Genomic DNA, 26,411 nt, shown 5'->3' with positions numbered 1-26,411 from the left:
GAAACACAACTGGGAACAGGTTACAAGGCAACAACATGAAATGAAGAAGGACCTTAGTATAAATGGAGGCTTAGTACAATGAACACAAGCTGAGTGAACAATAACCAGCGACAAGACTGGAGAGACACTAGAAATATATACACGAGTTAACAAGGAATATACACACGAGATAACAAGGAACAACTAGAAACAGGAGAAAACAGGCAGAACAACCAGACAAGGGGGAGTAACAGAAAAATCAAAACAAAGAAGCTCATGGAAAGAAAACTATGTTGTAAAGTCAAAACAGAGCATGACAGGATTGCTAAAGTGACCGAGATGACAGGGAGGGGACAACCATGACAATGCAGAGTAATAATAATAATAATAATTACTCAGATATGCAGGAATATACAGTGCAATAATAATTACTCAAACATGCAGGAACATAGAGAGTAAAAGTTACTCAGGCCTACAGGAACATATAATTATTCAGTCATATAGGAAGAGTGTTCCAAAGTAGGACACTGAAGGCACTGACGTTTATACCTAAAATGTTTGTTGAAAGACATTTACTCTACAACACAGTGCTCCAATATTCCATCATCATCACCATCATCATCATCATCAGTCTTTTCACCCTCGTTGAAGCACACTGGGATGTGATGCAGCTTACATATGTAGTACAGACCTCATCCTGTATCTCATCATTACATATGTAGTACAGACCTCATCCTGTATCTCATCATCATTACATATGTAGTACAGACCTCATCCTGTATCTCATCATCATTACATATGTAGTACAGACCTCATCCTGTATCTCATCATTACATATGTGGTACAGACCTCATCCTGTATCTCATCACTACATATGTGGTACAGACCTCATCCTGTATCTCATCATTACATATGTAGTACAGACCTCATCCTGTATCTCATCATTACATATGTAGTACAGACCTCATCCTGTATCTCATCATTACATATGTAATACATACCTCATCCTGTATCTCATCATTACATATGTAGTACAGACCTCATCCTGTATCTCATCATTACATATGTAGTACAGACATCCTGTATCTCATCATTACATATGTAGTACAGACCCCATCCTGTATCTCATCATTACATATGTAATACAGACCTCATCCTGTATCTCATCATTACATATGTAGTACAGACCTCATCCTGTATCTCTTCAGCAGTGCTCAGTTTCTCACCTCAGGATGATGCCTGGCTGGATATTTTCAACTCAGCGGTGATACTGACACATATAACAAATCCAGCAACAAAAACTTGTACAAGCACAAGACCCACAACCAAGATAGTACCAGGTCAGTACTATGTCAGTACCAGGTCAGTACTGTGTCACTACTATGCAGGTATTAGGTCAGAACTAAATCAGTACAGTACCAATAACAGGTCAGTATTATGCCAGATTCACAAATAGGGATTCTTTCTTTCTCTAGTCAAAGCCAAATAAATACCTTTTTCAAATAAATACACATGGTTTCTAAAATTACTGTATAGTTGTATAAGCAAGCACTTGAACAAGTAGTCAATGGTTAGGCTCCTGGGAGTGTGGATAGATTCTCCATAGATGTTTGTAATACATTTACAGATACTCATGACCAAGTGTACAAAGCAAACAATTACTTTCTACCCAGTAAACAAATAAAGAACAGAACAGAACAGATGTTAAAGTTCCATGTGATCAACACACCTCTAACACCCTGTGGGCAGCTGGTCCACATGTCCTGTCAGACACAAAGATAACCAAGGTCCCTTTAAAGTAACACCACAGGGTGTTTCTTGTGTCAGTAGTCAGTGTTTACCTGGTCATACTATTAACCCAGGCCTCAAAAACAGACATGCAACCAGACTAAAGAACACGTTTGATTTGATTGGGTATTAGATTATGCCCAGGTTCTGATGATTCTAAACTCATAGGTGGTGGGAGGAAATTAGCTAGTGTGTTTAATTGCACAGACAGTGAGTTAGGACAAAATCTTTATTGCATTATGTCTCTGGACACAGACAGTGAGGTAGGACAAAATCTTTATTTTATTATAATGTGTATTTAAAATGATAATAATAGTAGTATTAGTAACATGGTATACAAGATTTCTGATTTAGAAGATTTTTGCTGGACCCAGGAACGCTGCTTGGCACAGCGTGGTAAGTAGTGATAGCAAACGCACTGGCGCTTTCTTCCTAACTGTATAAAAAAAAAGGTTCATTACTCACAGTTTCATGACACAGGGCACAATAGCGGCATCTGGTGGCCAAAACTTCAAAGTGCTTTGTGCATGTGGTTGGCAAGGGATCTTTATTTATTTATTTAGGTAGTTAGTTATCTATTTATATATTTTCAGCTTTTAAAAGTGTTATGTTGTATAAAAAACATGACATTTGTGGTTTCAATAAAAGCAACTGATAAAACTAAATAGACTGTTGTGCATGTCTTCAAAATCTCATTGCTGATGTGGGTACATACATCCAGGGCAGAATACTTTGATGGCTGAATAATGTGATGCATTCTATTACAATACATAAAACAGTAATATATTCAGAATACATTTAGAATGCACCCAGAACACATCTTACTAAGTCACCTTTAAGAGCAAAACTATTTTATATATTTTAAATTTAAGTTCTAAAGTGTGAACAGCTTATCATTAAACAAAACTGATAAAATGCCATCAATTTATGACTTTATAAATTAAGGAATTATAAATAATAATTATTATAATAGTATTGTTATAAAATACTCTACCTTATTTGATGGCAAAAGATAAGTGTTCAAAACTCGCCTTTTCTCATTATTTCCGGTCTACTCTGTAGTCACGTGATCATTGTAGAACGAATCAAGCACGAGCACAAATGCATTGGTTTCATTTTTGACACATGAAGTTTCAGGTTCAAGCCAACATCACCACTGCAAATACACTGGGACGTTAAAAATGCGAAACACGTCATTTGTGACCCAAATGGTACTAAGAAAATGTTAAAAATTTTGCAGAATACCGTTTCTGAGTGCATGTCAGACTACAAGACCACAGCAACAAACAAGCTTTCACGCATGATGTGTAGGCTACCCAGAACGGCAAGGATGATGTTTTCTATATGGTAACAGTTTATAGAAAATATTAATAGATACAGTTGATAATGTTGCTGAACTGGGCGGCTGAACCTGAGCTTACGCGACAGTCGGCGACCCGCCTACAAACGTCGCGCTTCCTTCCTTCTCTGCATGCCGGTTCACGTGCGTCAGTTTGCAGGACAGCTGGTTGGGTTTTTAGTTTTTTTTAACATTTATCCGCAAGCATACATGTTTGCCTGAGTTGAAACGGATTGGCCTGCTACTTGTGTGTCTTGGGGAATTGTAGGTTGGAAGAACCATAAAGGGAAAGACAAGGGTTCGGAGGAGAAAAAAATTGACATTTCAAGTTCAACATCTCTAGCGGTGAGTTTAAAAGTGTTTATATAAACCTAATTAATGAACACAAGGACTCAGCAAGATAGGACGGAAAAAGTATCCATCTGCATAGATAAGTTAATATGTAATATTTAGTACTCTACCTTATTTGATGGCAAAAGTTAAGTGTTAAAAATTCAGAACGCTTTTTCTATTTCCGGCTCTGTGGTCACGTGATCATTGTAGAACGAATCGCACTGTATTGTGCGCTGCATCATGAAGCTTCGAGTAATGAACCTTTTTTTGATAGTTAGGAAAACATGAAACATTACGTGTTTCACGTTCAAGTTCGACATTTAGCGGTGTTTAAAAGTGTTTATATGTCGATGTACTTCTGATTACCGTCCAAATATGCGCGCTAGCTGCCAGAAAGTCTGATTTATGAACGCAACTAGCCAACTACATAGATGATAAGTAAATATGTAATATTTAGTGCAGCTGTTTTAAAGTTTGCATGTCTGATAAGAACTCTGATTGTTCTCGCGGACTGTTGAACGGGTTCATGTGTTCATTGAGGGACTTTAGCTCGTGCACCAGACCAGAGTCTTAACAAACATTATCGCGCTTGTGTGAGAAGCTGAGAGGAGACGCGAGTAGCTGCTTGTTGTGGCGCTTCGGCTCCTCTCCATATGAGTCATGGACTTGTGAGTATCGGAACAACCAGCCCCGTGTGTCTCAGACGCTTCATTCTCCACTTGTGCACCAACGAGTTAACACAAACGCTTCTGAACATCCACGTGCTATATTGACCAAAAGTACGAATGTTTCTACATAAACTCACCGGTCACTTTATTAAGAACACCTGCCTTGCACATACAGTAACTGTCTACTTTAGTACATACTGTAACGCTTGGAGTTAGTCCTGTTTAAATTATACTCCAACCCAGATGAGCAGATCTTTGGAACTGGTAGAGAGAAGCCTGTGAAACACGTGGAGGAGATGCTGACCAGACTCACTCAGTTTAGTAGTAAACTTGCTGGTTTATTCACCACGTGAAACAGGCTCGCTCCTGGAGTATTGTAGACAGCTTATACATGAGTTGTAAAAACATCCAAAGCTCATAACGCGTTTCTAAAGAAGTAAATAACGATAAATGAAGAGCTGGGTCCAGCAACGTCTGTCATGCACAGTACGAAACCAAATCTTCCGGGTGGGCAACGTGCACACGCCTTTTACGTAAACGTAACAGTCCGCAAATTACTGACCGTTACAATACTCCTGTTTTATAGGTGCATTACAGACTAATTGATTCTGCATGTTGCCAGGAACACCTTATCACCCCAAAGAAAAACTGTTTCAAGTTTATTTCTGTGTTTATCATGTACATTTAAGGCTGGTAACAGTGCATCCGCTGGCGGACAGTTTCAGGTTTTCTGGGTCATCAAGTCTTTCATGAGCTGGATCAGATGGAAACTGTGCAGGGCGGTGGGTCCCCAGAACCGGGGTTCAGAACCTCTTATGTGTTAAGAATATTCAGACAGGATTCATTTGACATGGCGGGGTGCGGTGATGTAATCATTTCTCTCATTCCTCAGTGATTTTACTCTCGCCATGTCAGTCATTTTACCTACTGCAGCGTCAGCAAGAATTCTTGCACCTTTTTCCTGCTCTAAACGTCCGTTTGCTGTAATCTCAGGGGTTTTTAAATCCCGGGCGAATATCCAGGGTTCACATATCAGAGTTTGGGCGCTTTTGTCTCCAATCACGGAAGTGCTCGAGGAGGCAAATGACTTCTCAGAAGTTTTAAGTAAATTCCCCTACACGTATGTAACTTGCTAATATTCAAACCCGTCATTATTACTATAAGTGGTTTCATTAAATAACAGAATTCTGTGCAGATGTGTGAAAAATATTCTGTGGTTTCTTTCAACGAAAGCTACGCATCACATGTGGATATTTCTGTGAGACAGTAATACGTAAATCCAGTAGCCACTGACATGTCTGTAATTTATCCCGAGGTTTCTGATCCTGTGTGCGGGTCTGTCATACACTCTAGAGGTCTTGTGGTAAAGTTGCTTTACGTACACGACTGGAAAATGAGCCCCGTCTGATTAGTAGTTTAGTGTTGCCAGAAATATCAAACACAGCATGACTGCTGGGAATAAGGGAGCTGAACAGTGACACAACATACTGGCAGGCAGGACTGTGATGTTCTGGACCCTGGACTAACCCCCTCTGGTAAAGGAGGATTACTGTGCTGCTGAGGTGTAGTGGGGTTTAGTCCTGTTTCTACTGTGGGATAGATGGTGCTTTAGTCCTGTTCCTAATGTTGTTTAGCAATTTACTCCTGTTTCTTTTATGGCAGGTGGTATAATCAGGGTACTGTAAATAAGTGACTTTTTTCCTAATAGTGATCACCCTCATATTTAGTCAGCTGCTCCTACCTGTACAGTACTGACTGGGTCCTCCTGTCTCCTCTGTACAGTACTGACTGGGTCCTCCTGTCTCCTCTGTACAGTACTGACTGGGTCCTCCTGTCTCCTCTGTACAGTACTGACTGGGTCCATCTGTCTCCTCTGTACAGTACTGACTGGGTTCTCTTTTGTCTCCTCAGTCATGCTGTCTTGGAGCAGGTGTCACTGTGTTCTGCTGTTACAGCTGCTGACAGTCATAGCTGGTAAGTGGAACAGGTTCTCTCAGGTCATCAAAATTTCATCCATGACTTTGGTGTGTTAACTGGACTATTGTACCGGCTTGTCCTTTATCTTTATTTAATCTTCTTTATATTTAATAAAATTATTATTAAAATTAATTAAATTCATAAATCCTGATGGTGGTTTTTAATAATTCATTTTGCGCTGCACAGCATAAACAATGATGTTGTCCATTTTTTATAACATATAAATGAATTGTAAAGATGTTTATTGCATTGCTGCTATTCATGAGAACTGTACTATATAACTCATTGTGAAAGCTCGGCTTGTCGTACTTACTGTATAACTACGGTGTCTGTCTCACTCATAGACCCCATTCAAAGTCAGGTGGCTAAGGTAGCATGAACACAGTGATGCTTTCCTAATAATGTCATAACCCTTTCTTCAGAACACTGAGAAGGTTCAGGCTACTATAGGCCTGCCCCTGGAGTGAGAAACATAAAATTAATTGATTTCATTGGATAGATTCCCTGTCATTTTTTTAAATTCACACATTTCACTGGACAGATTCCTTGTCACTTTGCTAATAGACTTGCATTTCAGAACCCTTTAATTAAAAGCTCACCAGAATGGTCATGTAGACACAGACATAGAAGACACAGATGTCCCTGTAGCCGTACTAATGAGCAGTATCAGTCAGTTCTGCTCTTGCATAGAAATGCATCTTTGAGTAACCAAGAATATTTAAGTAGCCTAACTGAATGGCTGATTATTTTTAGTTTTACTATATTTATAGAGAGAGCATGATACCAGTTTTTCTGTACTGATCTGATACTGATGTCTTGCATTTGAATGTCGTCTGATATAAATACCAATCTGATATTTTTTCATTAAAAGCCACTGTGGTTCAGTTGTGTAGGGAATTATTTTTGTGTGGGATGTATTACATATGCTGTCTCATGCATCGATATGACAGATAAAATTAATAACATTCTAAATAGCAATAAATATTGTTTACAAGTTGATATTTATTGCCTTGATATGAAACATTGGGTCATTTTCCTCTAAATAAATGACAGTCTAATATTTGGTTTAATTTGTTTGATTAGTTTCTTTTTATCTTTTAGAACGTGTTTGACAATCTGATGAAGTTTTAGTTCAAATATTTACAGAAATATAGAAACTTCTAAAGGGTTCACAAACTTTCAAGCACCACTGTAATGTTTTAAACTCTCTTTTCTTAATGTGTCTTTCAGGCTCTTTTCCTTCAGTAAAGGTGAATCTTCATGATGCTGCTACTCTCCACTGCACTCAGACGTGTTCTGGTCTGGTCACATGGACTTTATATCATAAACCACATGACATTCTGGCTCAGTGTAACCAGACATCCTGCCAGTCAAAGGAGGGATTTCACATGTCCCATGATCAGTACCTGAAGGGAGATCTCTCCCTCACCATCACTGATGCTGATTACACTAAGAGGACCTGGTACACCTGCGCCTGTAATGGTAAAGACATCTGTGATGTGAGTCTGCAGATAGAGGGTAAGTGTGCTCGATGGATTGCCTAGTTATTGTTACTAAACCATTATTTATGTAGACAGAACTTTATTTATCTGGAGTAAATAAGGTAGAACATAGAATTGTAAACTTCACAAACATCAGATATGTGGGGAAAAATAGAAGGAGCTTGTATGTAATGTTTAAATGTTTATATCAGATTTGCAGTTCTGAGGTTACATGGTCAAATCAGTTGTATATTACATTGAAGTTTCTAATTGTTTTTTCCACAGCCTGTAATTCTTCAGTTCAGATTAAGCCTGGTGAACCTCTGGTGCTGGATTTGCTCATATCAGAGTCAGTTGAGGTGATTTATAACAGCACAGGTGCAGCTGCTCCCTCTAGTGGACAGATCTGCACAGTGGCTGGACACTCACTGAAGTGTAAACCTGAATACACTCGGAGAGTGTCGCTCATCTCTGCTGTGGAGCTGAGAGGAACCGCACCATCTGATAGTGGAGTTTACAGCATCAGAGACACTAAGAATGAAGAGATTATTCAGACATACACAGTTACTGTGGAAGGTAAGTGTGGTTACTGTGATTTTAATGTTGCCTAGAATTACTATGTTGGGGAGGGGGTTGTGCATAGTATCAGTAACTATGTTTACATGCACATCAGTGGTTCAGTATTAGTTTGACTATGAATGCTAGGATTATGTAAACAGCGTGGACTGAGTGTCATAGTTTGAGGTCTTGGTCTTAGTTGAGGTCCTGTTTATCTAAGCATATCCCCAATAGAGCATGTGGACGCGGTTGATTTTCACTGGACTCTTTGTGGTGGATTCTCACATGGACACTCTTGGATCCAGCCACTGATGTTTTACGGCACTTGGTGTGATACCTGCTTACTCATACCAAAACAATCATGAGTTATTGAGTGATGAGTCAGAAAAATTAAAGTGTTTGTATTTGAAGGTGTTACAACCCTGTAGTTGGGAAGTTTGACACCTTTTTTATTTGCTCAGTTCTTTACTTCTGTTTGTTTGTTTTTGGGAGTAGGGAGGGTTATTGTGCTTAATTTTGTTTGTGTTCAGTTGGGACAGTTGGTTGTTTTGGGCAGCAGGGCTTGGTGGTTGGCATGTTTGCATCTGAGTCCCTATCTGCGTAGAGTTTCCGTGTTCTCCCTGTGTCTGTGTAGGACCCCAGAGGGAACCTCCCAAAAACATGGAGGTTAGGATGACTGCATACTCTAAAACTGTCCTGTATCAATGTGAATTGTGCATGAATATAGATGTGTGTGTGTGTGTGTGTGTGTGTGTGTGTGTGTGTTCAGTGATGGTTGGTGCTGTGTGTGTGTGTGTGTGTGTGTGTGTGTGTGTATGTGTGTGTCCAGTGATGGGTGGTGCTCTGTGTGTGTGTGTGTGTGTGTGTGTGTATATGTCCAGTGATGGGTGGTGCTCTGTCCTGGTCTGAACCTCCTCCCCTTCCAACCAACTAATAATAATAATAATTTTTATTTCTAGTATGGCTTGTTTGTTTGTTTGGTTGTTTTTTTTTAGTTTGGCCTTGTTCTGGAGCTCAATCCCTCTACATACGACCCTCAATAAGTCAACAAATACTTCACCCTCAATATCACTGTTCACTGTGGTAATTATGCTGTGTGTTAATATGTAAATGTAGTCAGTGATGGTGCAGTAATTATGCTGTGTGTTAATATGTAAATGTAGTCAGTGATGGTGCAGTAATTATACTGTGTGTTAATATGACAGACTGGAGCTTCAGCAGTGATCATAGTTATGATGGAGCACAGGTGGTGATCAGGGTGGTGGTGGTGGTTGTTGTTATTGTTGTTGTTGTTGTTGTTGTTGTGTACCCCCCCCCCCCCCCCTTTGTGTAGCTCATTCTCTCCACTGGTTCATTCACTTTGAACTCTGAGTATGTTACTATTCTACATTTACAACAATATCTCTCTACAAGATCCAGATTTGTTTTAGTTTGATTTCTAAACAGTTCTCCATCGCTGTAATAGTTACTTCCTGATTGAATTTGATTAGATACTGATATGGAGGTGGGAGGTGTTGAGCTCACCAGAGGACACAGACACTTCTACACAAGTGGTTACTATAGTAACTGGTGAAACATTATGCATACCTACTTGTTAAGATCTTGTGCAGTGATGCTGTTGAGATCTTTTTGTAAGGAACTGGAGCTGAACTGCCCCTGTCCCACAATCCCTCTCGATCCCGTCACAGTGTTCACTCTGGTACATACACACATGATTATGACTCTATACTGTTTAAATAGTGGTTTATATTTACTGACAATTCTTTGTGTGTTGCAGAAGTCCAGCCGTGTCCAGATCAGAGCTCCACAGTGACGGTGTTGACGGTGCTCCTGGCTCTGACGGGGGCGGGGCTTGTGGCAGCAGTGCTGGTGATTGTGCAGCTGAGGAAAAAAATCAGCAGTGAATGAAGACTGTAACCATGACAGCAGAGGAGTTAATATGAATGGACTAAACCACTCAGATGAAGAGCAGAGGTGATCTCCCAGTAATAACCATGAGGAAGTCTAAAAGAGATGATGAATTATTTGGCTCTCTTGTACACACAAACGTATGTACCCACACTGCCTTTCTCTGTACCATTCTGGGGTCAGAGATCAGTGTATGTTTGATCATACCTGATCAGTTTTATGATGTTAGCATTCTTGAACTCACCTGGTAGAGCAGGTACAGTAAGATACATCTCCAGAATCATGGTTTGATCCTCAGAGAGGACACATGATGTCATACTGATAAATATGCATCAGTCACTATAAGAGCACCTGCCCAGTACTGTAAATGTAATGGAAAGATGTTTATGTAAAAATTTAATATAAAGATGTTTATGTAAATATTATTATGTGATCCTGTGATGTAATTTAATGCACATGTAAATATTTTTGTGTCAAGTCATGGAAAAACAGGTATTTATTTCTGTAGCATCTTTTAAATTTTATTTGCCTTTTATTTAAGAGTCTCCCCTTATTGTCCAGGTTATATTTTCAAGAGTTCACTTGTGGTCTTGGTGATTATGGTCAGTTGTTGTGGTTGGTTTTTCCAATGCTGTAATGCTGCATTAATTTCAAAGCATTCTGCTCAATAAGTAGCTAAGGTTTGCCTGCCCAGGTAAAGCAATCTCCAATATTAAGTAAACCAGACATGTATTATGGAAACAGACCTGCTTCATGTCATTTCTTTTTGAGAAAGGTTGACAGACCCTGTGATGTTTACTGTTTTTATCAGCTGGCTATTATTAAATGCAGTTGCTAGTTAACAGTGTCTGTGGAGTAATCTGTCTAAGGGCAAGATCAATTCACTAGAGTTAGATCGGAGATGCATATGGATAACAAGATGAATCAACAGGCATTAAGTAACTAGAAAGTAAAGATTGTAAACAAACAGTGAGTTGTATTAGAATCAGTAGAGTTCTCATGAAGTGCAGATATGTGCTTAACTACGTTTATTTTATGAGTGTAATAAGCTGAACATTTGACAAATTTTATGATTGTACCATAAACCTTTAAGGATCAGTATCAAAATAAATGTTTCCAAAGGGAGGATGAAGGCATTAATGAAAGGAGAGGAGAGAAGGAGTACAGAGACTGGTGCTGCTGGTATAATATGTAGTTTGGATGTCACGGAATGCTCGCCTCCCGCGAGTCACGTGGTTTGGCCCGCCACGTGCAGTGGGAGGATCCTCATTTGTGGCCACACCTGCACCTCATTTGTTTATATGTATTTAAACCCCCCGTCATAGTGTGCAAGATCGTTGGTCATTGTGGATGTAACGTCTTAATGTCATGGTTAATGGTCTTGTCATCGGTAAACGTATGCGTGTTTATTGTGCTTGTTTCATGTTAACCGTTACAGGTTCATGTTTTTCGTGTGTAATATTTGAGTGCCGTTATCGTTCTGTGTAACTAAATGTACGTCCCAGTCACTGGAGTCTGTGTGTCCTGTAGCACTCGGGCCACCACGCGTTACATTGGAGCTTGAGGTCCACTGTTGAGTGTCTTTGCCAAGCCTGGTGGCTGTAGCCTTCAAATTCAGGGAGATAAAATGTCATCAGTACAAAATGCAATTTGCTGGCAGGAGTTGCTTAATGTTTATCTTAAAATTTCTAATTTTTTAATTTTTCATCTGTCAGCACTACTTTGAGCCAATGATGTTTTAAACTTTGCTCATGAATATTAATGAGGTGTTTTGCTCTGTGCCTCTGCAAATCCAACTGCTTCTCTTGCAGTGCCTTATGGGTAAAAACCTGCCATGTGTTTTTTTTTTTGTTGTTGTTTTTTTTTTTAAATCTCAGACATATAAGATGTAATGCGTTTATTTTGAAATACAAAAAGAAATCATGTTTTATGGAACTTTTTGTTTAAATGTATTACTGTATTTTGATGCCTAATGCATTGTTACCAAAATACAATATTTTAAATGCATCTATACTCTGTTTATCCTGAAACTGTCGATTAGTCTGATATTTTTGATATTTTGAAGTAAATGTTACAAGTCCCAGTTTGAACACCAATTTATTGCAGTAACAGACACAAAATGAATACTTTTAATAATGTTTGAGGCATTTAAAATGTTTGATAATTTGGGGGAGCCTTTATGGAAATGATTCATGTGAAATGGCTGTTATTTCTTAACAAGTGTTAGCAAGTAAAAACAGCACACTAAAAGAAAAACATATTTGATTAGTGGATTTATGTTAGAGCACCAACTGGTTAAAAATTTATCTAAAGTATTGATCTAAAACTCTAATGTATATATTTCAGTTTACTTTAAGCTCTCGCGAGGAACTTGTCAGGGATCCCCACTCTCACCTTCTTTCCTGGTATCACAGTGTGGATATAAATTCATAATTTGATGCTTTATTTGGATGATACTTTGTTATTTGTGACTGACCCAGTTAATTCGGTACCCACACTTATTATAATTATTGAATCCTTTTTTGAGGGAAGGTTAATATTCTTAAAATGAACTGTGTACCCAAAATTAATGATCTACTACAGTCCCTTCCTCTGGAGGTCCCTGTGATATATTTTAAACAATTCGATGCTCTGTGTGAGATTTATTTGAAATGGGAAAATTACAGCAAGCTGTTGTGAGTGGTGGTCTAGGGCTACCTAAACGTTTACTTTATTATTATACTATAGCCCTAGACGTTTGGCTCACTGGTCACGCCACTCTGAAAGGTCTCCCCCATGATACGGTACCATCAGCCCCACTGCCACGTTTACACTGTGTCTCAGTAAAATTATCATGGTGCAGTAGTTCAAACTCTGGTTTCAGATTTGCTAAACGTATGGAATAAAGATGTGGAATAAAGCCATATGTTTAAATGTAATCCCTATTTGAATCCTCTAACATTTCACTAAACCCAAAGTTATGTATTGCAAAATCCCCCATTATGTGAAAGGAGTGGGTTGACTGTGTTATATTAAATATGTATAGATAGAAGATATTTATGATTTATGAAGGGTATAAAAAACATTTTGGATCAAGACTCATTAAAATCTTTCAACCACATGGTGCAGGTATTTAACTTGCCCAGATCACAAATTTGGAGATATTTGCAATTAAAACATCTGCTAAAGGGAATTTTTTGGTGAGGTCAAAATTATTTCACAATAGGCAGAGTTGCTTTGTGAAATGTTAAATATATATGGTAAGAGACATGAAGTATCTGTTTACTATTCTTACTCCTCCCCATATCTCTGTGTGTGTGTGTGTGTGTGTTTGTGTGTGTGTGTTTGTGTGTGAATCACGGCCCTCCCTCGTTAGTTGCGTGTTACACCTGTCCCTTGTTAGTCATCATTAACGTGTATATGTAAATCCTTGAGTAATAGTCAGCCCTTGTCAGTGTTTAACCTGACATATGCTGTTACCACCCAATTCTGCAGTGTTTAGTGTCCTACTTAGTGTTTGCAACATTTCTTTTACATGTACCGCTGTTCGTGCTTTGCTTTCTGTTTTGTTATGTGTTTCTGTGTGCGACACAGCTCGTCATCATTTCAGCGTTTCAGTCAAGATATGTTAAATCATTCAAGTGTTTAATCTGGTGGTCCACACTGTTCAAACACTAGATTCTGTTTAATCTGGTGGCCCACAGTGTTCCAACACTGGATTCTCTTTCATCTGGTGGCCACACTGGTCAAACACTGGATTCTGTTTAATCTGATGGCCCACACCATTCAAACACTGGATTCTGTTTAATCTGGTGGCCACACTGGTCAAACACTGGATTCTGTTTAATCTGGTGGCCACACTGTTCAAATACTGGAATATGTTTAATCTGGTGGCCACATTGGTCAAACACAGGAATCTGTTTAATCTGGTGGCCACACTGTTCAGCACTGGATTCTGTTTATTCTGGTGGCCCACATTGTTCAAAGACTGGATTCTGTTTAATCTGGTGGCCCACACCATTCAAACACTGGATTCTGTTTAATCTGATGGCCACACTGGTCAAACACTGGATTGTGTTTAATCTGGTGGCCCACACTAGTCAAACACTAGATTTTGTTTAATCTGGTGGCCCACACCATTCAAATATTGGATTCTGTTTAATATGGTCACCACACTGGTCAAACACTGGATACTGTTTAATCTGGTGGCCACACTGACCAGGCATCTGTAGGCATGGCCTTGACTCTGCCACTGGCTATAGTAACCAACCAATCAGTTAGTCTAAATTGATGCAAGGGCTGTTTTTTGTTACAGTAAATCACCAATCAGATTGAAGAGTTAATTTCGAAAAAAAAGAAGCCCCAAAACAGCAGAACAACTAACATTTTAAAATACAATCTTATAATAAATGTGAGACATTGTTCCTTTATTTTACTTTATTTATCTTCATTATCCATAATCATAATTATCTACATTCACAACATTTCATTCTGCCATAGATGAAACATGTTCCTGTGACGTAGGCGGCACAGAGGAAGCGAGAGGCGAAGTCGAACAGATATGTTCTTTATTTTCCATTGAATTCTAATGAAGCAATAAATGGGTTTAGTTAAATCTCCTGAGTCGGAGTAGTGTTGCACCAACAGACACTTGTGACCCTGTCCGCTAATGCACAGCTCTGTCCCTCCGAACCTGTAGGAATATAAATAGTGTTAGGTTGTGATGAGGAGCAGGTGACTCCTGTTAGAACACAGGTGATTGCCATCGGGGCAGGTAAGTGGTATGGTTCTGGTCTGGAGTGGACATGTCCCTCCTGATAGAACAGAACACACAGAACACTACAGAGTACATGTGAACCCACACAACCCTACAGAGTACATGTGAACCCACACAACCCTACAGAGTACATGTGAACCCACACAACCCTACAGAGTACATGTGAACCCACACAACGCTATAGAGTACATGTGAACCCACACAACCCTACAGAGTACATGTGAACCCAAACAACACTACAGAGTACATGTGAACCCACAGAACCCATGTGGTTATTTATCCCAGTAAACATACTGGCATTTTGTTTATAGATTATATTTCTAAATTTCATGTCTTACACATGAAACTGAAATACCTGGAATTTAAAATACCTTACAGAACACAACTGAAAACAGAAACATCTTTTGTTTCTTTGTTTGTTGTGTGGTGATTGGTCTGAAATATTTATTGATCTTATGCATTGATAACCTGGCATAACCCGGCACAATAATATCCATGCAATGTAATTTAGACTTTGTTGTTTCACAGAATAGAATCATCAAGATGTTAGCAAAGTGGTCACTGTGGAGATCATTGACAGATTGCTGCTGTTCTAAAGGCCCAGAAGTGTTGGAAGAATTATGAGTGAATATTATTTAATTAAATATTTTCCTTATAATATATTTATCCAGTTAAACTTTGTGTCATTGGCTAAATATATCAGTCAATTATCCAGATAAATGTTGTGTCATTAGCTAAAGATATTGGTCGAATATCCAGTTAAACTCTGTAATTGGCTAAAGATATCGGTTGTACGGTTGCGTGAGTTCAGACGTCATTTCTTGCAGGAAGCAGTGCTGAGTGTTACCCACACAGTAAAACTCTGTGTTAGACCAAGAGACTCTGTGTTACTGATAAAATGTAAGTCAGGCATCTTCTGTTCATATTGGTGTTTTGTGATGAAAAAAAAAAGTTAGTTGATGTTTACAGTTACTAACAAGCAGGCATGCTACTCCATGTGCTCTCTGTATAGGTTTAGTTTCACTTTCATGTTTTAGCATATTTCTCCTCTGGTAATACTGTTTCATATCAGCTGGGAGATTTACTTCCTTTGTGTATTAGGACAAAGCTACCACCACCTATAGTGTACCGTAAATGTAGTGAACAACTGATGTACACTGATTAAGGACAAAGATACCACACCTATAGTGTACCGTAAATGTAGTGAACAACTGATGTACACTGATTAAGGACAAAGATACCACCATCTATAGTGTACTGTAAATGTAGTGAACAGCTGATGTACACTAATTAAGGACAAAGATATATAATATTAATTCATTAATACTAGTGGTGCCAATCAATTAAAAAATTAATCAAGTTAATCAATAAAAATAGATTAATCATTATTAATCATGAAGTTTAACATTTTAATACAGTATTACAATGCTAGTATTTACTTGTATTTTGGGGGATAAAACAAATACATGTGTAGTGTTGGAATAAATGAATGCATGATACACTGGTTTAAGGATTCCATTTGTTCTTTAACATCTCAGATTAATTGAATAGCAAGGAAGCTGCCATTCAGCACAACGGCTGTTGTCTCCTCAGTCATCGTATTATCTGTTGTCACTCCTGTCAGTAATTCAGACTGGTAAAAATCCATGCGGGATATATGGGAAGACACTGGGGTCAAACTGGGAAATATGATTCATTTGCGTAAAAAAAAAAAAAAAAAGTTAATGTTTTTAAATTGATCATGAGTGTTAAGGTTGACAGCCCTAATAAATACATTTGAAAGCATTAAGATTCCAGTTTCCCACTGTGTGAAAACAGTACAGTAGAAGCTCTCAGAAAACGCCTCCATCTTCCTCTGTGGCACTTTGAGGACCTTTGGAATGTCTGATTGGGCATCATGGAGATTTATGATTTAAAATGATTGAAATATTGTGACATAAAACAAATGATGGTGCACAGCTTTATGGGTATAAAGTTAATTCTAAATTCATTAAGAATAACTTTTTTGTGTGTATAACTGTTTTTGTGTATTCAGTGGAATATTTTAATGAAGCCATAACAGTCTGTTCAGTATTCTGTCATCATCACTGTTTCAGTTCTCCACCCACCCTGTTAATATCAGTGTTTACGTATGGTTCATGTTTCACATCATGTGTTTTATTTTTAATATGTTGATGTGAGTTTTGTCAGGATTTGATTCAGTGTGATTCACTCTGTGTATGAACTGTTGACAGGGAGCAGAGAGCAGCATCTCTGGTGTCCAGCTGTGTGTGTGTGAAGAGGAACAACTCCATGATGGAGCCTCATAACTCCAGCAGTGGAGGAGGAACCGCCAACCCACAGTGAGGAGTGTTCCATCAGCACTTAATCTGAGGAAACAGGAAGAGGGAATATTCAGGATAAATGAGATGTAGTGAAGGATGTAATTACTCAACACTTTCCTCATCTTCAGGGTAAAGAGAGCAGAGTCTCCAGCACCCAGCTGTGCGTCTCTGAAGAGTGAATCACCTTCAGCACCCAGCTGTTTGTCTATGAAGAGTGACTGGTCCATGGAGTCTCCTCCTGTATTCAGCAGTGGACCTGTGACCTCAGTCCTATGGTGAGTGACACATTACACACTCAGATTCTTTCATAAGTGGGGTGGATGTGTTCCTCCCAGTGTGTGAGGGAGTGATGTTCCCCCCAATATTACAACACTAATACCCCAGTAAACAATGTCACCATTCTACAGGTCAAACTAATAAGAGGGGTTCACCACAGGTGTGTTTTAGTTTTAGGAGAAAAGGAGTGTGGTATGTTTGTGTTGATGACAGACAGGTGTGTGTGTGTTGCTGAAGGATGTGTGTGTGTGTGTGTATGTGTGTGTGTGTGTGTATGTGTGTGTTTGTGAGCAGTATGTTTGTGTTGTGAAGGACATGTGTGATGTGTGTGTGTGTGTGTGTGGTATGTTTGTGTAGTTGCTGAAGGGCAAGTGTGTGTGTGTGTGTGGTATGTTTGTGTAGTTGCTGAAGGGCAGGTGTGTGTGTGTGTGTGTGTGTGTGTGTTATATTTGTGTAGTTGCTGAAGGGCAGGTGTGTGTGTGTGTGTGTGTGTGTGTGTGTGTGTGTGTGTGTGTGTGTGTGTGTGTGTGTGTGTGTGTGTTGCTGAAGTACAGGTTGATGTGTATGGTATTTTTATGTTCCTGAAGGATGTGTGTGTGTGTGTGTGTGTGTGTGTGTGTGTGTGTGTGTGTTTGTGTGGTATGTTTGTGTAGTTGTTGAAGGACTGGTGTGCTGTGTGTGGTATGTTTGTGTAGTTGCTGAAGGACAGGTGTGTTTGCGTGTGTGTGTGTGTTGCTTAGTTACAGGTTTGATATGTATGGTATCTTTATGTTCCTGAAGGATGTTTGTGTGTGTGTGTGTGTGTGTTCCAGAAGCATAGATGTGTGTGTGTGTGTGTGTGTGTGTGTGTGTGTGTGTGTGTGTGTGTGTGTGTGTGAGTGTGTATGTGTGAGAGTGGTATGTTTGTGTTGGTGAGGGGAAAGGTGTGTTTGTGTTTGTGTGTGTGGTATGTTTGTGTAGTTGCTGAAGGATGTGTGTGCGTGTGTGTGTTGCATGTTTGTGTAGTTGCTAAAGGAAAGGTTTGATCTGTATGTTTGTGTCTTTGTGTGTATGTGTGTGTGTGGTATTTTTGTATTGCTGACAGACAGGTGTGATGTCTGTGTGTGTGTGCGTGTGTGTGTGTGTGTGTGTGTGTGTGGTATGTTTGTGTAGTTGCTGAAGGCCAGGTGTGTTTATGTGTGTGTGTGTGTGTGTGTGTGTGTGTGTGGTATGTTTGTGTAGTTGCTAAAGGACAGGTTTGATCTGTATGTTTGTGTCTTTGTGTGTATGTGTGTGTGTGTGTGTGTGTCTGGTATGTTTGTATTGCTGACGGACAGGTGTGTGTGTGTGTGTGTGTGTGTGTGTGTGTGTGGATGCTGAAGGACAGGTGTTTCTAATCAAGTGTACAGTGAGTGCAGGTACCAGGTGAAGTTGATTGGATAAGGTTGTTGTGGGTTTAATTGGTTGTTCTCTAATGTGATTTATTTTCACTATTCAATATCATCAGGAGGGGGAGTGAGAGAGCAGCAACTCCAGCACCCAGCTGTGTGTCTCTGAAGAGTGACTGGTCCATGGATTCTCCTCCTGTATTCAGCAGTAGACCTGTGACCTCTGTCCTAAGGTGAGTGACACATTATACACTCAGATTCTTTCATAAGTGGGGTGAATGTGTTCCTCCCAGTGTGTGAGGGAGTGAAGTTCCCCCAATATTACAACACTAATACCCCAGTAAACAATGTCACCATTCTACAGGTCAAACTAATAAGAGGGGTTCACCACAGGTGTGTTTTAGTTTTTAGGAGAAAAGGAGAAAGAGATTCAGCATCATCTACCCACACACACATTCTCCAACTCTCTCTTACTTGTAACTGATGGCTTGCAATGCCAGCAAGCTGCCACCAGAGGGAGACCATGAGCTGGGAGTTAATCAGTGCTCATTAGTCTGATCTCCCACAGGTGCCCCACCCCTATATAACTACTTCACTAAGGACTCTATGAAGCCTTGGTGTGTGGGTATTTTTTCAAGTGGAAAGTTCCCAACAGGAGTCTCCTGTTCTCTTTCTTCATTCATGTCTGTGTTGTCTTGTTTCTTCTGGTGAGGGTCCCTCTCCATCAGTTGTTTATTAGGAGGAGAAATGTCCTGTAGCAGGAGGTGTCCCTGTGTGTTTGTCTGTCAGTCTTACAGTTGTTTGTCTTTTGTTCTGTGTTCATTTCCTGCTGTGTTTCTGGAGAGAAACAGAGTATCCTGAGTCTACCACACACATAGTGGTTAGAGCTGCATCATCACACTAGTGCAGACGCTGGTTTGATTCTCAGACCAGACAAGTCACTTTGTTTTTCGTCAGAAGTGGCTGAGGGTTTTCTGGCCTGAAACCATCCCTTTGCTGCTGAACTCTTTTGTTTGTTCGTACTATTAAACAGTACAAACACCAGTTATGTCTCCACCAAGCACTCCCTTCACTCTCACCACTCCCCTTCACTCCTCATCACTCCCTTCACTCCTTCACTCCCCATCACTCCTTCACTCCTTCTTCCCAGTAGTGTAGGGGGTAGAACAGTGTGGTCTTGCTCACCCACTCCTTCAGTTCAAACCCTCTCAGTTGTTGGTTTCCTGTTCAGTTGTTTTACCTCTTTTGTCCCCTTCCCTGTTCCACCTCATATGTGTTTGGGTCCATCTAGGAGGTCCTGCTTACCTGAACAGGTGGGACAGTCCAGTTCTGTGATACTGACACTATAGTAAAGCAATAGTGGTGGTTCTGGTGTCATTAGTTTTAGAAACTGTTACATGCAGGTGGATGAGACGTCAGGATACAATTGCTGAGGACATTTATTAGGCCACAGGAATCACTGTCATAACAGGAAGAACCACACAGGACACAGACAGACTGGGGTAATAAAGAACCACACAGGACACAGACCAAATGGGGTAATAAAGAACCGCACAGGACACAGACAGACTGGGGTAATAAAGAACCACACAGGACACAGACAGACTGGGGTAATAAAGAACCGCACAGGACGCAAACAGACTGGGGTAATAAAGAACCACACAGGACACAGACAGACTGGGGTAATAAAGAACCACACAGGACACAGACAGACTGGGGTAATAAAGAACCACACAGGACACAGACAGACTGGGGTAATAGAGACATTGCAGAAAGGGTAAGTTTAGCTAGTATCCCATATCAGTTAACTCCAGCCAGGCGTGTAACTTTATTGTGGAGTCTGTGGTACTGGAGACCCCCAGCCATACCACACAATGTCAGAGGGAAGAAACATTCCTTCACCTTTCTAACCACAAAGATGGTACAGCCTCACTGACACAATCTGCAGGAATCATTTCCCATCTCCTACAGCTCAAAACCATCACAAAAGTCAAAAGAAATTTTTAGTGAACGGGTTTCTAAAGATCAAATCAAATATCTGTGTCATATGTGGGCAATCTTTAGCTTTAAAAGAAAAACAAATGTAACTGCCAAACTGAAAGATTATTGGACACAGTAGGGAACAAATCACAAGTGATGAAAGATGAGTTAAATTGGCTTAGAGAAGTTAAAGCTTTAATTGTTAGTAAGGAAAGTTGTTAGTGGTTCATGGTCTGAGCAGTGTGCAGTGGTGTGACTGACAGCCCTCACCTCCTGACTCTCTCTTGGTCTGATCTGATGTCTGATTGATGTGTGACTGATTCCCAGTACAGCGACACAGAGATTCTGCACCAGGGCAACATGGAAATAAACGAAACGTGTTTAATACTGTAAAAAGGTTTCATGATGTGTATCATACAAACACATAACATTTAAAGTATTCATAAATGATCTGTAGCTGATCTCAGACCTGTGTTGGTTTTGTAGCACCATAGCAGGGTCAGTAAGATGAGGAACAGGACTAAACTCAGTCCCACAGCCAAACCAACCAGGACCAAGAGAGGAGGAATCACCAGCTGAACTCATGGGAACTGAACAAAGCATATGAATCACAAAATGATTTGTTACATGTTTGATCAGCTGTGAGGTGTGATGTGATAGTGAGGTGAAGTAAACAGTGTAGAGTTAGAGGATCTCCCTCAGTCAGAGGATGGACAAACTCTCCAGAATCACACCACCATCTAGACCAGAGAAAACACTTTACTCATCTGTTACAGAGAGAAGGATTCCAGCATGAACACTGAGTATTACATAACAGGTTTGGGACACAGAATATAAATACAATACACCCAATCTATGGAGAGTAGAATAATGTCACACACACACACACACACACACACACACACACACACACACACACACACACACACACACACACAGAGAACTGTTAGAGTAACAGCTTTCTTTATGAACCCTCACCCTGGTTCTTGGTCAGTATCTGATAGTTCTGATAGTGTCCACCATGGACGTAGCCTGTCAGGACGCTTCACCCTGATTATCCCGCCTGCTGCCCCACAGCTGCTCTGTTACACCACTCTCTCTCTCTCTCTCTCTCTCTCTCTCTCTCTCTCTCTCTCTGTTCTGGTGCCCTCTGTTCTGTGTGGATGGGGTGCATATAATTGTTTATGTTCCAGTGTTCATTTTCTTGTGTTCATTTCCCAGTAACTGGTGAAGCACCATTCACATAAACATTATTCTACATCACCAGAGTGAGGGCCAGGGGAAGCTTCTCTGGTTATTCTGCTGTACTGTCAGTACAGTGTTTGGGTTGAAGCCGTGTATCACATCATCATCAGCATCATGTACACAACCATGAATTTAACTTGGATTCATGTTTATAAACTGTAGATTATCCATTAAAGTCTTTGTTTTGTTTGTCCACAGTGACCAGAAGAAGCCTGTAAACATTTCTAAAGAAAAGCTGGAGTCAGTGTTCAAGGTGTGTAAGTGTGTAAGTGTGTGTGTGTGTGTGTGTGTGTGTGTGTGTGTGTGTGTAAGTGTGTGTGTGTGTGTGTGTGTGTGTGTGTGTGTGTGTGTGTGTGTGTGTGTGTGTGTGTGTGAGGGGGAAGGGTCTTTATCATTAGAGTGTGTTTAGATCACAGATCATGATGAGACTCTGTGGTTTACTGGTTCATACTTTACTTTAATGGCTTTTTGTAATTTAACTGATAATGAACGAAACTCAAACTTCACAAACTATTCTAACTTTATAAAATTAACTAACATTTAAACTTTAAGATACAGCTCAGTTAATGTGATGCTTATGTTCTTTTATAAACCATAATGTCCACATGACCACCCAATCCCACTCAGTTCAGTCCTCTCTCATGTTTAATGAATTATTATGTGTTAAAATCATCTGTATATAACACTAGTTTTACTGATACTGTTTATTCAGGAGCTGGAGGACAAAATCATCTCTCTGGTGAAGAATGAGCTGAAGAGATTTAAGAATCTACTGAGCTCAGATTACCCAGCATGCACTGAGAGACAGGTGGAGGATGAGGAGGATCAGAGCAGTGTCAGAGAGGGGGCGCTGAAGATCACACTGCACTTCCTGAGGAAGATGAACCAGACAGACCTCGCTAACACACTACTGACCAGTAAGAGCTCTGGGTCATGACATTATTACATTTAACAGGTGCTTTTATTGAAAAAAAAATTGTGAGTACAATTCAAGCAGTTGAGGATTAAGGCAGTGGCAACAGTGGCAACTTTGTAGTGGTGGGGTTTGAACTGACAACCTTCTGATTGTTGGTACAGCACATTAACTGCTGGACTGTGTCATGTGTCTGCAGAATGCTGTTTTGAGGATACATTGTTATTCTTTAGGGCTGAAAATTTAGTTTGACCAATGAGATTTGACCACAAATCACTGGCAGATGTTGATAGTTTTTTTCTATGTCCACATACACCACCCCCCCCACCCCCACCCGAGTGTCAGAGTATCAGAGTATATGTTCATGAATGAATCATGTGAGAGTTTGGATACAATCACCATCAAGTTTACTCACAAGTGGAATAGTTCAAGTGGTCAGACACAAGTGATCAGACCTCAAACCAGCCCATCTAACCATAAACTCAACCCAAACCCTATTCCTAACTCTCACCCTGGCCCTAATCCTGACTCAAATCCTATCCGAAATCCAGTTAAAATCCAGCTGTCAACTGCATGTCTATAACATCTTGTTGAGTATGTATTATTCCTGTTATATGTTCTCAAGTTCACACCTGCAGATATGGGCTTTGATACTCCAAATAAAGTGAAAAGCTACTGAATTCATCAGATTATGAACAGATTTTATTTAAAGAGTTAATTAAAACACTACTGAATTCATTAATCCACTGAATGTCTTCAGATGCTTCACTTCTGTTACATCACTGATATGTTACTGAGGGTCTTTTGAGTGTTTATTTAATGCTAAAAGCATCACTTAAAAGAAAGTGTCACTTTATTCTTTGGAACTGAGATTGGAACACAGGTCCTACCTCACAGATCACATTAGAACACAGGTCCTACCTCACAGATCACATTAGAACACAGGTCCTACCTCACAGATCACATTAGAACACAGGTCCTACCTCACAGATCACATTAGAACACAGGTCCTACCTCACAGATCACATTAGAACACAGGTCCTATCTCACAGATCACATTAGAACACAGGTCCTATCTCACAGATCACATTAGAACACGGGTCCTATCTCACAGATCACATTAGAACACGGGTTCTATCTCACAGATCACAGGTTGCCCCCCCCCCCCCCCCCTTGTCCAGTCTGGGTTGTAGATCTCCTCAGTCAGGTGATGGTTACCAGTGTGTGTGGTGGAACTGGTGCTGGTTTCTAACTACTGACCATTCAGTGTTATTGATAACCAGTAAGAGTCCAATCAGACTCTCTTACGAGGCCTACTGACACAGACAAGAAGCAGCTCTCCCAGCAAAGAGGAAACAGTCAAGTACATCAAGGAGAAGATCAGTGACAGTCCCTCTACAGAGAAATCCATCAATCTGTTCCACTGTCTGAATGAACTGAATGATCATTCTCTAGTGCAGGAAGTCCAAACATACCTGAGCAGAGGAGTTGACCGTTGTCTCTATGGATCCTGGCTCTCCCCTGCTCAGTGGTTAGCTCTGGTGTTTGTGTTGCTGAACTCAGAAGAGGAGCTGGATGAGTTTGACCTGAGGAAATATGACCCATCAGAGGAATGTCTACTGAGACTGCTGCCAGTGGTCAAAGCATCCAGAAAAGCCATGTGAGTATTTTCATTTAGAGATGAACAGTGGGTGTAGCAGGCAGTGGATGTACTTGACTCAGAAGGTCTTCTGTGAAAAATGAAAAGGAGAGAGAGAGAGAACATTAGAGAGAGAGCAGGATAGAGAGATCCTACATTAAAGCACATGTAGGTGATTGGAGGCTCCATCACCAGGTGCTTAAGTTAAACCATAAAGTTGTGGATCATTGGAATATAGTAACACTGTCCAGTGATTCAATACAGTCCAGTGATTCATTAGTCTAAATGTATTAATGATGGTTAAATTATATTTGATGTCATGGGTAGTTGTGTGCCTGTGTATTGAGAATGGTCCTACATTTAAAACAGTGGTCAACAGTGTTTGTTTATAGTTCACACTCTTAGTAAAACAGCCAGAGAAAATATGCTGCAGTGTAACATACAGAAGTGTTCAAGTACGAACTATCAGTGTGTACACGCGCACACACACACACACCACACCACACAGTGTAACATACAAAAGGGTTCAAATATGAACTATCAGTTCAGCTTTCTGATCAACATTACAGTTCAATCACTACTGACCAATACAGAGAAAAGTGCACAAGGATGAGCATAACCAATGTATACACATATGCACACACACATACACACACACACACACACACACACACACACACACACACACACATATATATATATATATATATATATATATATATATATATATATATATATATATTTCACACTGATGGCAGTTTTCAAACTTTATCACAGGTTTTCTTTAGAGCCGATGATGGTGATTGGGCACATTATAAAGGTGTAGGTGTTAATATGACTTCATCTGAAACACTATATAAAGGTGTAGGTGTTAATATGACTTCATCTGAAACATTTTCATTGTTTAAATATTTTACCAAGGCAATTTATCATAATCTAGTTGTAAATAAGTTTAAGTCAAAATAAACTAACATCATTAACAGCAACTGATTCTAGTACTACACCTTCAGTGCTGTGTGATTGAGGTACTTGACTTTTAATTAGAAGGTTGCTGGTTCAAGCCCCACCGCTGCCGAGTTGCCACTGTTGTGCCCCTGAGCAAGACCCTTAACCCTCAATTGCTCAAGTTGTACTCAGTCATAATTCTAAGATGCTTTGGATAAAAGCGTCAGCTAAATGCCATAAATGTAAAATGATGAGTGTAGCATGCAGTGACGTTCACAGCTCTGTGCGATCAGTGTAACATGCAGTAACGTTCACAGCTCTGTGTGATCAGTGTAACATGCAGTGAGTCTCCCAGAAGCTAATGCTGTTACTACTGTCACTCACCTAAAATTGTAGCAGACTACTACTGTTGCTCACATACAGTGGGACCAATATCTCAGACCACTAGTGAAAATGATTGTTTTGCATTTCTCTCAAGTTTAATACAATGCTTTTCTTTACAAATCATATAATCAGCATAATTTCAGTGAACAATTTAAAGTTTTTTCTTGAATTTCAGAAAGTATTAGTATTTGGCTCTACTCAAATGCATGTAAGCACAGTTGTGAAACTGACCGTATCAGTTCTTTTGTACAAAAAGTCAGATGTGCTTGAGTCCTCACACAAGCAGTGTAGGAGAAGTGAGTCAAAATCCTGATCCAACTGAAACATGTGAACCGTACTCTCCTTTCCCCAGTATTTTACTGCACACATACAGTCCATGAAGGACAAACTCCAGGGACACATTTCATGTCAACAGCAGACATGAGATAGTTGCCTCACACACTTAACTGACTGATGGGTTCTGCCTCACACACACTTAACTGACTGATGGGTTCTGCCTCACACACACTTAACTGACTGATGGGTTCTGCCTCACACACACTTAACTGACT

At 39.9% G+C, this 26,411-nt stretch overlaps 1 protein-coding gene and 1 long non-coding RNA gene across 4 annotated transcripts; both read left to right on the top strand.

Annotated features, from left to right (window-relative positions):
* The first annotated feature begins 3,164 nt into the window (after positions 1–3,164).
* On the top strand, positions 3,165–7,442 carry LOC118241394. 2 transcript variants are annotated; one of them, XR_004776045.1, is made up of 4 exons: positions 3,673–3,765; positions 3,980–4,107; positions 6,019–6,081; positions 7,315–7,442. It is a non-coding gene; the product is annotated as an uncharacterized LOC118241394 (long non-coding RNA). The 2 variants fall into 2 exon arrangements; XR_004776044.1 differs by lacking the exons at positions 3,673–3,765; positions 3,980–4,107 and adding an exon at positions 3,165–3,451.
* Positions 7,443–7,466: 24 nt separating this feature from the next.
* Positions 7,467–10,458, top strand: LOC118241382. Of its 2 annotated transcripts, XM_035526266.1 has the most exons (4): positions 7,467–7,602; positions 7,851–8,141; positions 9,760–9,822; positions 9,901–10,458. In XM_035526266.1, exons 1-4 carry the CDS (start codon positions 7,473–7,475, stop codon positions 10,029–10,031), a joined length of 615 nt encoding a protein of 204 aa, XP_035382159.1. In that variant the 5' UTR covers positions 7,467–7,472; the 3' UTR covers positions 10,032–10,458. The 2 variants fall into 2 exon arrangements, with proteins under 2 accessions (XP_035382159.1, XP_035382160.1); XM_035526267.1 differs by lacking the exon at positions 9,760–9,822.
* Positions 10,459–26,411: the final 15,953 nt, after the last annotated feature.

The sequence above is a fragment of the Electrophorus electricus genome, chromosome 5 (assembly GCF_013358815.1).
Source record: "Electrophorus electricus isolate fEleEle1 chromosome 5, fEleEle1.pri, whole genome shotgun sequence".
Lineage (NCBI taxonomy): Eukaryota > Metazoa > Chordata > Actinopteri > Gymnotiformes > Gymnotidae > Electrophorus > Electrophorus electricus.
The sequence above is the reverse complement of the archived record's forward strand: the minus strand, read 5'-3'. Positions and strand labels throughout refer to the sequence as shown.